General features: G+C 41.5%; 1 protein-coding gene across 2 annotated transcripts in view; it reads left to right on the top strand.

Annotated features, from left to right (window-relative positions):
- Window positions 1–18,421, top strand: part of TMEM59 (transmembrane protein 59) — a 33,205-nt gene that overhangs the window by 7,916 nt on the left and 6,868 nt on the right. For both annotated transcript variants that reach the window (XM_059689475.1, XM_059689476.1), the window contains exons 3-7: window positions 323–417; window positions 2,886–3,038; window positions 4,968–5,049; window positions 6,125–6,206; window positions 14,521–14,629. In XM_059689475.1, the coding sequence (XP_059545458.1) occupies window positions 323–417; window positions 2,886–3,038; window positions 4,968–5,049; window positions 6,125–6,206; window positions 14,521–14,629 (521 nt within the window). The remainder of the gene's footprint in view (window positions 1–322; window positions 418–2,885; window positions 3,039–4,967; window positions 5,050–6,124; window positions 6,207–14,520; window positions 14,630–18,421) is intronic.

The following is an 18,421-nucleotide window of genomic DNA, read 5'->3' on the forward strand; positions in this document are numbered from 1 at the left end:
CTGGTGGTCAGTGCGCTCCCATGGGGAACACCGCTCAGCCAGAAGCTGGGCACATGGCTGGCGAGCAAAGGGGCAGTGGTGGGAGCCTCTCCTGCCTCCGCAGTAGTGCTAAGGAGCAGCGAGCAGGTGGGTGGTAAGTATTGAGGGATCCCGAACTGCAAGAGGATGCAGACGGGGCTGAGGCCCCCCCCCCCCCAGTGCACGAATTTCGTGCACCAGGCCTTTAGTTTTAGTGTAATAAATTTCTTCATAAAAATGCCAAATTCCTTTACTTTCTCTCTTTCTGTCTCTTTCTTGTAATTTGATTGTTTTTCTCTTACAGCATGTACAGAAGCATATTCCCAATCTGATGAGCAATATGCTTGCCATCTTGGTTGCCAGAATCAGCTGCCATTTGCTGAATTGAGACAAGAACAAGTATGAGACAAAACTGCCTTTCAAAATTGCCTGCTTGTATTACACTTACTTGTATTGAGATATTTATCACCCACTTGATCCTATTTTAGTGTTATATTTTAAATTAGTTTTCAGCAAACAAGTTATATATTTGCACATAGACAAATCAATTACATTTTTCTATGATGCTTTACTGTTAAAAGATATGTTCACATACATAATCTCACTTTGTTTTTTCTCGTTGTCTAGTGAAGATTTTATCCCCCTTTTACATATGAAAAAACTGAGGCTCAGGGAAATTGATAGTTCATTGTCTTTTTTTCATCCCAACTGCAATTACCTTAACTCAGACCATCATCATTTCTCATCTACATTACTAAATTAAATTAACTTCCAAACTATTTTCCCACTTTAACCCCCTCTAGTTTATCTTTTAGTCTGTGTCCAGATATTTACTTTCTAAATGGAAATTTCATCATGTCATACTCCTATCTTATATATTTCAGTTGCTCCCCATTATATACAGGTTTAAGTCCAAACCACTTATCACAACATGGCTCCTGATTACCTCTCCTATGTCATCTGTTATTATCTCCCACTCCTCATACTCTATACTCCATATATACTGGGGTAATTTTCTAAATTTTATTAACTTTTGCATAGAAAATACAGCCATATGTTACAAAACTCAAAAGGTAAAAAGAATAAATAGTGAAAAGTCTCCTATCCCTATATTTTTCTCCATTAAAGTAGCCAGAGTTACCAGTACAGATATATTTTATGTATATACATGCATTCTTTTTTAAAAATTGAAGTGTACATAGTGAATGTCTACTCTTTTCACTACATATTCCTTTGTATGAACGTATCATTTATTTAATAAGCATTCCCTTATTTTTGGACATGTAGGTTGTTTCTAATCTATCATGTAACAATGATATTGCATGTTTTGCACATTTATGAGTCAGAACTGGAGGGGAGATTGTGTCAATTAGTGTTAATTCCTATCAGTAGCATACTATATATGTATTCAGCCCATAAATACTCTCTCACCCTGCCATGTTATCAGATGTCTCACATTGTATGCATATATTCTTTTGACTTTTTTCCTTCTTTTTCATTGATGTTCATTATGGCATGATTTATTTTATTTGAAAGCATTAAAGAATAACTTATCCCTTTCCCTTCTATTTCTTGAGCCTTGTTAGGCCTTATTTAATCAAATCTTAAGATTATCCATATTTGTTGTTGTTTTTTTAATCCTCACCCAAGGACATTTTTTCCATTGATTTTCAGACAGAGTGTAAGGGAGGGAGGAGAGGGGAGAGAGAGAGAGAGAAAAACATTGACATGAGACAGACACATTGATTGGTTGCCTCCCACATGAGCCCCAACTGGGACCAGGAGTCAAACCTGCATCCGAGGTATGTGCCCTTGACTGGGAATCGAACCCACGACCCTTCGGTCCAAGGGCTGGGGCTCAAACCACTAAGAAAACCAACCAGAGCAAGAGTCTCCAGATATTTTTTTATCTGATTCAAAAGCCTTTTATTCTGATACAGGTGACAGGTAGCTTATAAATGTGTTTACTAGAAATTAAAGGGATTTTCAGCTTTACCATAGTCAATTTGCATAGATAACTAAGAGTTTACTTGAGTGCTAATTATAGTAGATTCACTTAATGCTTTATACCCTGTCCTAATAAGGATTTGATTATGTTGCTCTCTTGAATATATATATGAATATATATATATATGTATATATATAAATATATATATATCAACACTAATAAAAGAGAAAAATGGTAATTGGTGTACAACGATACCCTTTTCATTGGCTAATCAGGGCTATATGCAAATTAACTGCCAAGATTGGCAGTTAACTGCCAACTAAGATTGGCAGTTAACTGTCAACAAGATGGCGGTTAATTTGCATATGTAGGCACAATGCAGGGAGGCGAAAGGGAAAGCAGGAAGAAGCCCCCTGCCACTGACAGTGATCGGAAACCCAGGGGGGAGCTAAGAGCTGGGGGGCAGGGCAAAGGCGGCCCTGGGGCCGCCTTTGCCCTGCCCCCCAGCCATGATCGGAGAATCAGGTGCCTTTTCTGCCCTGGCCAGTGATAGCAGGAAGTAGGGGTGGAGCCAGTGATGGGAGCTGGGCACGGTCGAAGCTGGCAGTCCCAGGAGCTAGGGGGCCCCTTGCCTGGGCCTAAAGCGAAGCCCATGATCGCGGGGCCGCTGCAGCTGTGGGTCCCCGCTGCCCGGGCCGGACGCCTCAGCCAGAGGCGTCAGGTCTGGGCAAGGGGCCGATCCTGCGATTGGAGGGTGATGGGGGTCAACGCCTGAGGGCTCCCAGTATGTGAGAGGGGGCAGGCTGGGCTGAGGGACACCCCCCCCACACACACACACACCCAGTGCACGAATTTCGTGCACTGGGCCCCTAGTATATATATAATGTATTTATTATGACTTTTTTTTTTTTTTTTAAAGCTCATGTCTCTGATGCCAAAAATGCATCTACTCTTCCCTCTAACTCTGGTACGGTCATTCTGGAGTGGCATGATGGACTCTGCACAGAGCTTCATAACCTCTTCATGGACTTTTTATCTTCAAGCTGATGATGGAAAATTAGTTATATTCCAGGTGACAACTGTTCTTCATATGTTCATCTACTAGTAAATACCAGCAACAGTAAATGTATATGTCTCAATGTCTTGGCATAGAGCCATGCCACTTAAAAATATTTATCATCAAATAATAATTATTTGGCCTAATGAAAACATTGGGCATCATGACACAATGTGACTTACCCTCCCCTCTGCCTATTGGAAGCCTGTCTGAAGCCCTCAATCCTTATCTAACAAGAACTCTGAATCTTCTAAATTTTATAGTGGTTAAATTGATAAAATGAAACCTCTAGATATGGGAAATAGGAATAATTAAAATACTTAGAATATAAATAGTGGTATGTATTTATACCCTGTATTTATATTGGAGAAAAGCAATATGATGTAATTTTTAGTTGTTTTTAGTGCTTTTCCTCATAACTCTTACAAGAGAACTTATTGAAGAAGCATATTGCCTCCTAGAGAAGTAACTTTTCTCCTACTTCATTATTTACCATGTGATGTGATAATAATAGTAGTCTTTTTTTAAGTTCTTACGTACTAGGGACTTATGTATTTATCTTCAGACAACTTCATGAGGTTGTATTATCCCTATTTTATTGATGAGGAAACTGAGTCTAACTTGTTTAAGGTCACCCTGTCAGTAACAAAAATAGGCTTTAGACTCAGATCACTTTAACTCATAGGCTCATATACCACCCTACAACATTGTCTTCTTTTTAATTCTATAGTTAAATTCCTTAATTTATTTATTTATTTAATCCTTACCTGAGGATATGTTTGTATTGATTTTTTTTTATTTTTTATTAGAAAGAGAGAAAGAAACATCAATGTGAGAGAGAAACATCGATCAGTAGCCTCCGGTATGTGCCCCAACTGGGGATCAAACCCTCAACCTTTTGGTGTACAGGACGATGCTCTACCAACTGAGCCACCTGGCCAGGGCAAATTTCTTAAATTTACCAGCCCACAAATTATGTTGTAGTACTGTCTTTCTCTCAGGTATTAATTAAAGTGAACCTTTAATTATTATTACTAAGTGAGTGGCTTACTGTAAAGCTAATATGTGATTTTCTCTCTTTAAATTCAGTAAGTTTTGTGTCTTTTTTTAAAAAATATTTTTTTAATTGATTTTTCACAGAGAGGAAGGGAGAGGGATAGAGAGTTAGAAACATTGATGAGAGAGAAACATCAACCAGCTGCCTCTTGCACAGCCCCCACTGGGGATGTGCCCGCAACCAGGGTACATGCCCTTGACTGGAATCGAACTTGTGACCCTTCAGTCCGCAGGCTGACGCTCTATCCACCGAGCCAAACCGGTTAGGGCAAGTTTTGTGTCTTAAAGCTACTTAAGGTAAAGCATAAATTGACTCCTAGAGTGAAGACCTCATTCATTCCTGATTAGATGTGAGATTAGCTGTTTCTCTCTTTGTGTCCACTTGAGTGTAACTAGGATAAAGAAGCCCCCACTCCAGAGGGTCAGTGCTGTAGTAGAGTATGGAGTATTTAGCTATAATTTATGAATTACACTTAGGGAAGAATGGAATGTTTCAGTTGAGAAAAAATAGAGATAATAAGTGTTGAGTCATATACGTTGGCAGTCTGCTAAATTATTCCTGATCAACTAGAATTAGAAGTCGTTTTTGCAGAGTATGATATTTAATGCAGTATGCTATAATTTGTCCTTTTTTAATTTTTTTTATGCTGTCAGGAAGTTAAACAATATTTGATGATGCCAAAAGTCTGTGTCTGTTTGCAAGGCACTGGATCTGATGTTTAGGAAGTGTAATTAAAGTATATTGTGGTTAATATGCTTTATTTTTTATGCCATACTTTGTTACTTTTTCTCAATTTGAATGTTTATAGAGATGATGTGTTACAGAACTTGCTACTGAGAAAGGCTTAAAGAGTACAAATGACTTAATTGCTTTCATTATCATTTTAGTCTAAGCCAGAAATCCAGTATGCATCACAGTTGGAACAGGAGCCTACAAATTTGAAAGAATCATCGCTAAGCAAAATGTCCTGTAAGTTTTCTTTTACGCAGCTTGGGATAAAAAACATTAGCAATCAAATCTGGTTGTGTAGAATTGGTTGCATGATTGTTTTTACACTAATAGAATATGAACAAATAATTTCTAAAACAGTGGTTCTCAAACTTTAATGTGCATTAGGATCTGGATAGCTTGTTAAAACAGATTTCTGAGTCCCACCTCCAAAGTTTCCAATTTTCTAGATCTGGGAAAGGACCTGAGAATTTGCATTTCTAACAAGTTGCCAGATTTTGTTGATGCTGCTAGTCTGGGGACCACACTTTGAGAACCAGTATTTTTTTTTTTTTTAATATATTTTATTGATTTTTTACAGAGAGGAAGGGAGAGAGATAGAGAGTTAGAAACATCGATGAGAGAGAAACATCAATCAGCTGCCTCCTGCACACCTCCCACTGGGGATGTGCCCGCAACTCAGGTACATGCCCTTGACCGGAATCGAACCCGGGACCCCTCAGTCCGCAGGCCGACGCTCTATCCACTGAGCCAAACCGGTTTCGGCGAGAACCAGTATTTTAAAACCATTTAGTTTGCTTTGAAGGATGTTGTGAGTATAAACCAATGAAATATTCTGATACATCCCAATAAACTAACCAAATAGTGAAACTACCCTAAAAGTATGAGCTCCTTTTCTATTTTGATTTCCATACTAGAAGTGAATTTTAACTCATGGGGATATAAAACGATCAAGCTAAAGCTGAGTTTACCTTTTAAAATGTACTATCTTCTACCTTACTTTAGATACTGATTTAATTAACTTTCTAATGATTTTGCTGGGTGGATAATGACAGTACATAAGGCCATCTTTAACTTTACATTAGAATAAACCAGATTCCATTATTTAAGCCCACATGTAATTAAATTGAAAGCTTCAATGTCAATGAGAATTTGGAAGTTAAATAGGAAATCCTTAATGTAGTAGAATATCTATTTAGTTTTTGATGTGCCATAGGAACTTTCATTCATTATTTAATGTATAGATCTAGAAGTAGTCATTCGGGACTATCTTTTGAGTATAAGAGATCAAACATGTGCCTTGTTATTTCACCAGATCTACAAATGAGAAGTTCACAAGCACACAGGAACTTTCTTGAAGATGGAGAAAGTGATGGCTTTTTAAGATGCCTCTCTCTGTATGTATTCCTCTTTATTAATGGGTATAGGAAATACAGTCTGGCTTATATCAGAAAGATATAGTCCTTTTTATTATTTTAAAATTTTATTAGTTGCTCTAAAGTAAAAAAAAAAAAAAAAAAAAAAAATTTACCTTCTCCCTACCAAATGTCTACTTTTGGATATTTTAATTTCTTAAAAAGTAATATGCAGAACAGCATCCAACAGACTGTCAAACTACAGCGGGAAGGCTGGGGAGGGTTGGGGGGCGTGGAGGCGGGGGATAAGAGATCAACCGAAGGACTTGTATGCATGCATATAAGCATAACCAATGGACACAAGACACTGGGGGTTAGGGGAGGCCGGGGGAAGTTCAAAGGGGGTAAAATTTAAAAAAAGGAGACATATGTAATACTCTTTGTAATACTTTAAGCAATAAAACAAAATTTAAAAAAAAGAAAAAAGTAATATGCAGCCCTGGCCAGTGTGACTCAGTTGGTTGGAACATTGTCCCATGCACCAGAGGTTCACAGGTTTGATTCCCGGTCGGGGCACATGCAGGAGGTAAATGAACAATGTTTCTCTCTCTCTTTCTCTCCCCCTCCCTCCCACCCTTCCTTTCTCTAATATCAATAAACATATTCTAAGGATTTAACAATAAATGAAAGGTGATATCATACTAGTTTAAACCCAAGCAAGTAGTTTTTTTCACAGTATAAAAACTTTCTTGTTAGGATTCCCTGATTTATGTTAAGAAATGTGCTTCTTAAGTATATGTTAATGTTTTGGGGATCAGATTTTTGTTTTTAGCTGCAAGGCCACATATAAAGCTGGGGAGGGTAGATAAGGCTATAGACTAATGAAGGCTTCATGTTCTATGCTAAGGAGGAATATCAACTCTATGCCAAGGCAAGGAAAAGTGGGCAGTTGGGGGAATGGGTATGTTATGTTCTAGGAAGGAATATCAAGCCTTCTGAGGATAAAGAGGGTTTTATCAAATTATGTGTGCTTGCACTCCTGCAAGGAGTTATGATATGAGCCCTCCCCCCAAATTTCTCCCACCAATAAAAGAAGAGGAGAAAGAAAGTGGGCCTTAACACTTATTGGTAACTATTTACTATGTGTCAAATACCACACCAAGCCCGAGTAGAACAGTATAGAAGTGGTTTCCCTCACAGTCTCACGCTATGTTCTGTCTCAGGTGTAACACTGCAGTAGTCCAAACTGCATGCTTCCTGTAATTTCTTTTTATAGAAATAGTTTCTTGGTAGGTTTTATCAGATGAGAGTAGGGTCATATTGGAATCTAAATTTTTTTTTTAATTAAATCTTTATTGTTCAGATTATTACATTTGTTCCTCTTTTTTCCCCCCATAGCTCCCCTCCACCCGGTTTCCACCCCACCCTCTGCCCTTACCCCCGCCACCCACTATTCTCATCCATAGGTGTACAATTTTTGTCCAGTCTCTTCCCTCCCCACACCCCTTTCCCCCCCGAGAATAGTCAGTCCACTCCCTTTCTATGCACCTGATTCTATTATATTCACTGGTTTATTCTGTTCATCAGATTAGTTATTCACTTGATTTTTAGATTCACTTGTTGATAGATGTGTATTTGTTGTTCATAATTTGTATCTTTACCTTTTTCTTCTTCCTCTTAAAGGATACCTTTCAGCATTTCATATATAATACTGGTTTGGTGGTGATGAACTCCTTTAGCTTTTTCTTATCTGTGAAGCTCTTTATCTGACCTTCAATTCTGAATGATAGCTTTGCTGGATAAAGTAATCTAGGTTGTAGGTTCTTGCTATTCATCACTTTGAGTATTTCTTGCCACTCCCTTCTGGCCTGCATAGTTTCTGTTGAGAAATCAGCTGACAGTCATATGGGTACTCCCTTGTAGGTAACTGACTGTCTTTCTCTTGCTGCTTTTAAGATTCTCTCTTTGTCTTTTGCTCTTGGCATTTTAATTATGATGTGTCTTGGTGTGGTCCTCTTTGGATTCCTTTTGTTTGGGGTTCTCTGCACTTCCTGGACTTGGAAGTCTATTTCTTTCACCAGGTAGGGGAAGTTTTCTGTCATTATTTCTTCAAATAGGTTTTCAATATCTTGCGCTCTTTCTTCTTCTGGCACCCCCGTAATTCTGATGTTGGTACGCTTGAAGCTGTCCCAGAGGCTCCTTACACTATCTTCGTATTTTTGGATTCTTTTTTCTTTTTGTTTTTCCGGTTGGGTGATTTTTGCTTCTTCATATTTCAAATCTTTGACTTGATTCTTGCGATCCTCTAGTCTGCTGTTGGAACTCTGCATAATATCCTTTATTTCAGTCAGTGTATGTTTAATTTCTAGTTGGTCCTTGTTCATAACCTCAAGGGTCTCACTAGATTTCTTGAGGGTCTCACTAAATTTATCGGCGGTCTCACTAGATTTCTTGAGGGTCTCACTAAATTTTTCGGCGGTTTCTAGAAAATTCTTGAAAACCCTTAAAAGTGTGGTTTTGAACTCTATATCCAGTCATTTGCTTTCCTCCATTTCTGTCATTTGTGACTTGTTTCTTTGTCTCCGCATTTTTTATGCTTCCCTGTGTTGATAGAGTGGCTTTCTGTGTTAGGTGTCCTATAGGGCCCAGTGGCTCAGCCTCCCCAATTACCTGAGGTGGACACTCTTGGTGCACCCCTTTGTGGGCTTTGTGCACAGTCTTGTTGTAGTTAAGCCTTGATTGTTGTAGGTATCACTGGGAGGAATTGACCTCCAGGCCATTTGGCTGTGAGAATCAGCTGTGTCTGTAGTGGGAGAACTTCTGAGCTGGAGACACCCTTCTGGGGCAAGACTTCCATCAGTGGGGCTTTGGTGCTCACTGAGTCTGCCCCCTGAGTGTGTCCCTTATGGATCTGAGGAGTTGTAATCTGGATGGTCCCACTCTGACCACTGGATACACTGGCTCTTGGATCTCTAAGGAGGTGCTAATTTAGCCTCTGTCTGAGGCTACCCAGCAGGAGCTATGGAGAGATTCCTCTTCTTTGTTTGGGGTTTGGAGGTGCCCAGATGAGGCCCAGCTGTGAAGCAATGCAAGCTGCTGTGGGGCCTTGGACCTTCTTTTGGAAGTTCTGGGTCTCTCTGATTCAGCTGCAGTTTGTTAGGTAATTTTCAGGTTGCAAAGGGCCAGGCCTTTCATATGCAAAAGCCTCTGCGTACAGCTTGGGTGGGGTGGGGTCTCAGGGGATCAACAGGGCAGAGCAAGCAGCTATGGCTGCTCCCCAGTCCTACCCTAAGAGGCCCCGCGTCTCAGTGTCCCGGTAATCGCTGCAAGCACCTCTGAGAGAAAGCCGCCCTCGAGTTCTGCCCGATGCCAGACAGTCCAGTTTCTCCTGTATGAGTCTGGGTCCCCAGAGACTCACCCGGAACTGGAGTTCAGAGCAGTCGGGAGCTTGAGACTCCCTCCCGATTGAAAAAGACAACCGTGTCCTCAGCTGCCAGCCCTCTCCAAGTGCGCCGTGTCCTCAGCTGCCAGCCCTTCCCACGTGCACCACGTCCTCAGTTGCCAGCCCTTTCGGCGTGCGTCTCCGTACCTCTGCACTTTACTTCCGCACCTCCTCTGAGTCTCAGTGCTTTTCTCTTTCCTTCTAGTTGTAGAATTTCCACTTAGCCAGCCTTCCTGTGGTTCTGGATGATGTCCGTTTTGTGTTTTAGTTGTATTTTTGAAGTGGTTGTGCGAGGCAGCAATTTCAGGTGTTTACCTATGCTGCATCTTGGTTTCTCCTGTTATATTGGAATCTAAAAATTAATACCTTTTACTGAACAAAAGTCTTTAAAGACTGGGTGAGAAAATAAGGGTTTAACTTTAAATTTTCCCTTCCTTTCATTTCTAAACCTGCTTTTGACCTTGCTTTAAAAAGGACAGTTTTTCTCTCTCGAGTATTTAGGATTTTTTTTGCAATTTGATAGTTTTATGAATGCTAAATATGATAGTATCCTACATTTTAATAAAAAGAATTATTTTTTAAAAGCTTCCCCCCCCCCCTCAGTGATCTCATTTGACTCTTAGAACAGTGTACCCTGTGATAAGTAGGTAAATCAGAGAGGTGAGTCAGCTACCCCAAGGTTATATATCTATTATATTAAAATTCAAATCTAGGTTTTCAAATTCTATGTCTTCTACTCATTCTATTCTATCATAGCTGTTCGCTCTTTAAAAGATCATGGTTTTTCCATGATTGCATATAGGATCACCTAGCCAGTCAGTGGAATCTGGTCTTCTGACCCTTATGCTAGAGCTTCTTTTTATTATATCACTTGGTTGATATGAAGTTGCCCTTAGCCTCCAGAATGGAAATTGGGTTCGATTCTGGTCAAGGGCACATGCCCAGGTTGTGGGCTCGATCCCCAGTAGGAGGTGTGCAGGAGGCAGTGAATAGATTGTTCTCTCTGATCATTGAGGTTTCTATCTCTCCCTTCCTCTCTGAAATAAATAAAAATATATTTTTTTAAAAAAAATATTTTAATCAGCCCTAGCTAGTTTGGCTCAGTAAATAGAGCATTGGTCTGTGGACTGAAGGGTCCTGGGTTTGATTCTGGTCAAGGGCACATGCCCAGGTTTCGGGCTTGATCCCCAGTAGGGGGTGTGCAGGAAGCAGCCAATTGATCATTCTCTCTCATCATTAATGTTTCTGCCGGCAGCCGGTCCATCCTTACTGTTTCAAGGGACCTGGCATATATGGCATACGGTTCTTAATATGTTTGCTCACCTTCTTGGCGCTGTTTTAACCAAAGTCACCTCTCCGAGAAAGGTTGAATCCCCAGGTAGGGATTTTCCCCTGAAGTTAGGGAGGGAATAAAACCCCTCAACTAAGTGCCAGGCGGGTAATTAATCCCTTTAACTACGAACAATCATGCTTAAACTACATAATCTTTTCTCCCTGGAATGGAGATAAGAAACACCCTAACCTTTGTAATAGAGATTGATAGGATTGAATCAACTGGTATAAATACAGTTGTAACAAGACAGAAACACTCAGAAATTAGAACAGAATCAGGAAGACAGAACCTATACGGAGCCTAGAGACAGAAGAACTTCGCTGGAGAGAGCATGCCGGAGGATCCTGGAGAGGGACTGGCCTCGGAGCCTAGAGACAGAGCCTAGCGGGAGAACATGGCAAGGGATCCTGGACTGAACCTGACTACAGAGATTGGCAGGAGAACCTGACTGGAACCTGGACACTGAACCTGACTGGAGAACCTGGACAGAACCTGGCTGGAGAACCTAGCGAGGGAACATGGCTACAGAACCTCGCTGGAAATCTGAAGCAGAGCCTCTCTGGAGATCAAGACCAGAACTTGGCTGGAGATCCTGGCTAGGCTGCTGATCAACTGAACGCTGTCTCCGTGTCATTCCTTCTTCGCCGACTCCGTCCACGCCTTTGGGAACCCCTGGACCCGCTGGGGTTGGACCCCGGCATATGGCGCCCGAACAGGGACCCCTAGGTAAGCGCCCCACATTCGGGACGGATCGGACTCCACCGTAGGAAGAGGGTGGATAGTCTTCGCCGACTCCGTCCACACCTTTGGGAAGCCCTGGAACAGGATTCCCTTAGGTAAGCTGCCCCATTGAGAACCTCCACACTCGGGACGGATCAGACTCCACCGTAGGAAGAGGGTGGATAGTCTTCGCCGACTCCGTCCACACCTTTGGGAACCCCTGGAACAGGATTCCCTTAGGTAAGCCCCCCCCATTGAGAACCCCACACTCGGGACGGATAGGACTCCACCAGGGTGCTGCAAACCCCCCTATAGAGGATAAGTAGGGTAAGAAGGTGGATAGTACAGAACTTAGATTGAGAAGATGTGCCATACTGGGTCCAAAGAAAGAAGACTCTGTATTGATCTTTAGATCAAGAAGATGTGCCATACTGAGTCTAAAGAAATAGGACTCTGTATTGATCTTTTAACACATATGCTTGCTAGCAGAGGAATTAAGGTTACTCCCAGTCAGACAGAACGTTTTATACAAGAAGTACGTCCATGCTTTTCTGAGGAAGGAAAGGTGCCGGAAAGGTAAATGTAGAGGCATGGGAGAAGGTAGGCCCAAGGAGCCTTATCCTTAACCCCACTGCAGCCTTTCCACCCCGGGAAAGTGCAGGATTGGCAAGCTCTCCCTGGTCTGATAGATCAGGACTCAGGTAATAGCGGAAAGCGCCAATCCTACTCTTAAAATGGATACAAGAGAGCATTTCAGGGTTTTTCTTTTTAATGCTTGCTTTTAAAAAATAAAAAAGGGGGAATTTGCCGGGAGCCGGTCCATCCTTACTGTTTCAAGGGACCTGGCATATATGGCATACGGTTCTTAATATGTTTGCTCACCTTCTTGGCGCTGTGTTTTAACCAAAGTCACCTCTCCGAGAAAGGTTGAATCCCCAGGTAGGGATTTTCCCCTGAAGTTAGGGAGGGAATAAAACCCCTCAACTAAGTGCCAGGCGGGTAATTAATCCCTTTAACTACGAACAATCATGCTTAAACTACGTAATCTTTTCTCCCTGGAATGGAGATAAGAAACACCCTAACCTTTGTAATAGAGATTGATAGGATTGAATCAACTGGTATAAATACAGTTGTAACAAGACAGAAACACTCAGAAATTAGAACAGAATCAGGAAGACAGAACCTATACGGAGCCTAGAGACAGAAGAACTTCGCTGGAGAGAGCATGCCGGAGGATCCTGGAGAGGGACTGGCCTCGGAGCCTAGAGACAGAGCCTAGCGGGAGAACATGGCAAGGGATCCTGGACTGAACCTGACTACAGAGATTGGCAGGAGAACCTGACTGGAACCTGGACACTGAACCTGACTGGAGAACCTGGACAGAACCTGGCTGGAGAACCTAGCGAGGGAACATGGCTACAGAACCTCGCTGGAAATCCGAAGCAGAGCCTCTCTGGAGATCAAGACCAGAACTTGGCTGGAGATCCTGGCTAGGCTGCTGATCAACTGAACGCTGTCTCCGTGTCCTTCCTTCTTTGCCGACTCCGTCTACACCTTTGGGGACCCCTGGACCTGCTGGGGCTGGACCCCGGCATGTTTCTATCTCTCCCTCTCCCTCTCTAAAATCAGTAAAAAAAATACTATTTTTTTAAAAAGATATTTTCATCAGCTCAGTCGGCATGGCTCAGTTGGTTGAACTTTGTCCCATGAACCAGGGTCATCCCATGAACCAGGAGGTCATGGTTCAATTTCCAAACAGGACACTTGCCTGGGTTTCAGGCTTGATCCCCAGTAGTGGGCATGCAGGAGGCAGCCGATCAATGTTTCTGTCTCTCTCTCATTCTCCCTTTCTCTCTCTGAAATCAATAAAAACATTTTAAAAAAATATTTTAATCATAAGAAAGATGTAATTTTATCTTTACTAAGATGTGCTGTAATGGGTGCAGAATACTTCATAATAGATATACTCTTATAAATTGAATTGTAAGTAAATTATGGCAGATCAAATATTTGAAATGCTCTAGAGAAGCTAACTTCTGGAAGCCTGTTGTGAATCCCTTTATGAAACATGATAATTTCATAATTTACCTATTCTGTACCTTAATTCTGAGCTGTTGGGTTTTTTTAAAGCTAGTATCATCATAATAACTTGCAAAATAATACATATAAAATTTTATAGCAGTGTCTAATTTATAGGACACTTTCATTTTTCTTATCTCATTTAGTAATTTAAAATTACCCTTGACAATAATTTTTTAATTTTATACATTTAACAAAAAGCCAGTATGTCTGATTTTTTTTTTTAAGTTGCTAAAGTGATGCAGCCATGTTACAGAAACTTGAGAAATGGAGGGAAGGGTTTCATACTACCCTAATATCTATTTTTTCTTACATTTTTTTTAAAATTTAATTTTAATTTATTTTTTAATCCTCACCTGAGGATATTTTTCCATGGATTTTTGGAGAGTGTAGAAGAGTAAAGGAAAGACAAAGAGAAATATCAATGTGAGAGAAACACATGGATTGGTTGCCTCCTGCATAAGCCCCAGCCAGGGCTGGGGAGGAGCCTGCAACCCAGGTACGTGCCCTTGACCAGAATTGAACCAGAGACCCTTTGGTCCCCAGGCCGACGGTCTATCCACTGAGCCAAACCGGGCAGGGCCCCTAATATCTATTATAATAGTTCCTTCTATGAGTATGTTTTTTTTAAATAGTTTTAAAGGTAGTAACTGTAAAGCTTTAGATTATTAAACTAAGTACTTAACCTTGATTGCCTTTAATTATTAAGAATCTCCTCTTTCTTATATTATGAAATTTTAACATGACTAATCGTTGATATTTCTTTCTTTCTTTTTTTTCAGTAACTCTGGGTGGATTTTAACCACAACTCTTGTCCTCTCGGTGATGGTATTGCTCTGGATTTGTTGTGCAACTGTTGCTACAGCTGTGGAGCAGTATGTTCCCTCTGAGGTAGATTTAATTCTAATACACCATTTGAAGACTGCGCCATATGATTAATCATTTTAAATGCCTATTTTTTTTAAAACTAAAAAAACAAGGCCTCTCTACTAATAGAATGAGAGAAGATTTGGTGGTTTCAGTCACATACCTGGGGTTGGCACACATGAAAATTACAGGTTTGCAGCACAAGAATCACTGTTCAGTTTTCTGTAAAGCTAACTACCGTAGTTACATACATGTTGGCTAGTTTAAAGTGTTTCTCTCCCTGGTTCTTTGAGACTTTTCAGAACCTGTTGACATCAGTTTCTAAGGTGATATTTAAGAAAGAAGTCTTGTATACCCACTTAGCATTTTAAACTAATTGCCACAAATTTTAAAGAGTAATTGCTGCTTTAGAAGCAGCAAGGCCAGAGCGTTTGATTTTGAGTTCTTTTGTTCTGGAATCTAACCCTGAAAGAGATAGAAAACTATTATGACTTCCTTGATAATGAAAATTTAATTGACCCAAGATACTTGACTTTTAAGGTAAAGGAGTTATATTTTGGAAAAGTCTATAATTTGATTATTCAATTTAGCTTTGAAGGAAAGAATTATCAACACTAATAAAAGAGAAAAATGGTAATTGGCGTACGAGCTACCCTTTTCATTGGCTAATCAGGGCTATATGCAAATTAACTGCCAACTAAGATTGGCAGTTAACTGTCAACAAGATGGCGGTTAATTTGCATATGTAGGCACAATGCAGGGAGGCAAAAGGGAAAGCAGGAAGAAGCCCCCTGCCACTGACAGTGATCGGAAACCCAGGGGGGAGCTAAGAGCTGGGGGGCAGGGCAAAGGCGGCCCTGGGGCCGCCTTTGCCCTGCCCCCCAGCCATGATCGGAGAATCAGGCGCCTTTTCCGCCCTGGCCAGTGATAGCAGGAAGTAGGGGTGGAGCCTGCGATGGGAGCTGGGCACGGTCGAAGCTGGCAGTCCCAGGAGCTAGGGGTCCCTTGCCTGGGCCTAAAGCGGAGTCCACGATCGTGGGGCCGCTGCAGCTGCGGGTCCCCGCTGCCCGGGCCGGACGCCTAGGCCAGAGGCACCCTGCAGGGGCAGGGTCGGAGCCCGCGCAATCACGGCGCCCCCCGCTGCCACTGCAGGTCCCCGCTGCCCGGGCTGGACGCCTAGGCCAGAGGCGTCAGGCCTGGGCAAGGGGCCGATCCTGCGATTGGAGGGTGATGGGGGTCAACACCTGAGGGCTCCCAGTATGTGAGAGGGGGCAAGCTGGGCTGAGGGACACTCACCCCCCACACACACACCCAGTGCACGAATTTTGTGCACCGGGCCCCTAGTTTATATAATAAATATGGGCTAACTCAACTCCAAATGAAATAAACTTTAGTTCTCTTGTGCCTCAAAAGTGCAATAGAAAAAGAGTGAAAAGAAGAAAGGAGGAAAGTTAAAATAGAATCCAATAAGTAGTTGGCATGTGCCTAGCATGGTGCTTGAACCAGTTTTATCTTAACAGACTATAAAGATATGTTTTAATATATGGTTTATGCATGAATAATTAAGATTTATATTTTATATTTTTAAGATATGTGATACAAGCAGCTAGAAATTGGAACAGGATAGTGTTGATAACTAACACTTATATCGTTCTATAAATTTTATAAAGTATTTTCATATATCTCACATATCCAGCAGTACTCTATAGTATGTTCTATTATCTACTTTATGGGTGGCTTAGCAGGCTTACAAAGCCAGTTAACCTTCCTGGGATTGCACAGCAGTGAAAGTATTGAGGCTGGAATTAGCTCTTATCTTTTGATTCACAACTCCTGTGTTTTTCCTATTACCATCTTTCCTATGGCTGATAAGGATTTTAAGTGGTACAAATAATAAATGTTTAAAGTGTTAAGGAAAGCAGACACCATGTGCTGGATTGTCAGATAAGGCTTTTAGATAATGTGGATCTTGATCTGAACTTTGAAGTATGGGTAGATATGAATTAGCAGAGAAGAGGGTAGACAATTTTCCCAGGTACAGACAAGAATAAGCTAATTATCAGGGAAGTACAGTAAGGAACTACCTTGATTAAAATAATTTAAATTAGGAGAATAAACCAAATGGATAAAATTAAACAGGATCAGGAATTAAAGTATTAGAGATTGTGTAAATTTCTGTAAAACTCATCTGCTTATGATAGGAGTATACTAATGACATCTTCTTGCTTCATTATTTGTGTTATTTTTAGTGCTGATGTCCATATTTTAGTCATTTCATTATTTCTGATAAAATGAAATTACCCATCTTACATAGGATTTTCGTTGCCTGTTACCCCATGCACTCTAAATCCTATGGCAAAAAAGCTACAAAACCATAGTAATAAATCTTTGTTGACCTACCCACCATGTGGCACTTTATTCCTTCCTTTTTACATCATTAGTTCCTTATCCTTACCCCTAGGTTAAAAAAAAGAAAGAAAAAGATACACATAGAGATTGGTCTGATTATTGCCAAGAAAGACTGAATGGCTGGCCTCAGGTGAAATTTACCTTGATAAATCCACCACAACCTGGATTCTGGTCCCCAGGCCTACTGACTAAATTGAGCATTTTCTATCCAAAAATAGTTTTAAATGGACATTTCATTGTTTTCCTCTCTTACCTCTTTACCTATGGAAGCGATCTCCTATTCTGGTGTTGTTTAGACATATCGATGCCTCTCATTGTGGTTTTGGTTATATCTTATAGATTTGAGGAAATTTCCTTTCAGAGACTTGATCTTTCTTTTCCTTTTAGATGTCTCTGCTGTGATAAATTTTATTTTGATTGTGTAGCTTTAATTCTGTGAGAAATTCTCTCCCCTTATTTTCAAATTCTTTGGGGAACAACTCACTTTTCCCACGTATGCCCCCTAGATTCCTGTGATCATAGAGCAGGGGTCCTCAAACTTTTTAAACAGGGGGCCAGTTCACTGTCCCTCAGACTGTTGGAGGGCCGGACTATAGTTTAAAAAAAACTATGAACAAATTCCTATGCACACTGCACATATCTTATTTTGAAGTAAAAAAAACAAAACGGGAACAAATACAATATTTGTATTTGCATGTGGCCCGCGGGCCGTAGTTTGAGGACCCCTGTCATAGAGTCTAAAGAATCAACACCCGGAGAACCAAGATGGCGGCATAGGTTAACGCCGGAGTTTGCTGCTTTGAACAACTACTTCAAAAGTGAAACCAAAAAACGGAAGGGACATCACCCAGAACCACAGGAACGCTGGCTGAGTGGAAGTCCTACAACTAGGAGGAAAGAGAAACGCATACGGACACTCAGAGGAGGCGCAGTGCTGAAGTCAAATTCTGAGGTGCGGAGTGCGCGGAGCGGGCTGGCGGCGGAGGGCACGGTTGTTGTTTTCAATCGGGAGGGAGTCGCAGACTCTGAGCACCAGATCCGGGCGAGTCTTTAGGGACCCAGACTCAAACGGGAGAAGCGGGACTGTCTGGCTTCGGTCAGAGCGAGGGCAGCTTTCTCTCGGAGCTTTGCAGCGGGTGCTGGGACTCAGAGAGGCAGAGCCCCTGGGGACAGGACTGAGAGCCGCCATAACTGCTCTCTCCGGCCCACCCTGTTGATCCTGTGCGACCCGCCCCGCCCAAGCCCTGCACAGAGGCATTTGCCAGATAGCCTCAGGCAAAGGCTAGATTAGCACCTCCCTAGAGGACAGAAGTTCTCTCACTGCTGACGCAGCTGATTCTCATAGCCACTTGGCCTGGAGGTCAAACCCTCCCTGGAATTAGCTACAACAATCAAGATTTATCTATA

The sequence above is a fragment of the Myotis daubentonii genome, chromosome 3 (genome assembly GCF_963259705.1).
Source record: "Myotis daubentonii chromosome 3, mMyoDau2.1, whole genome shotgun sequence".
NCBI lineage: Eukaryota > Metazoa > Chordata > Mammalia > Chiroptera > Vespertilionidae > Myotis > Myotis daubentonii.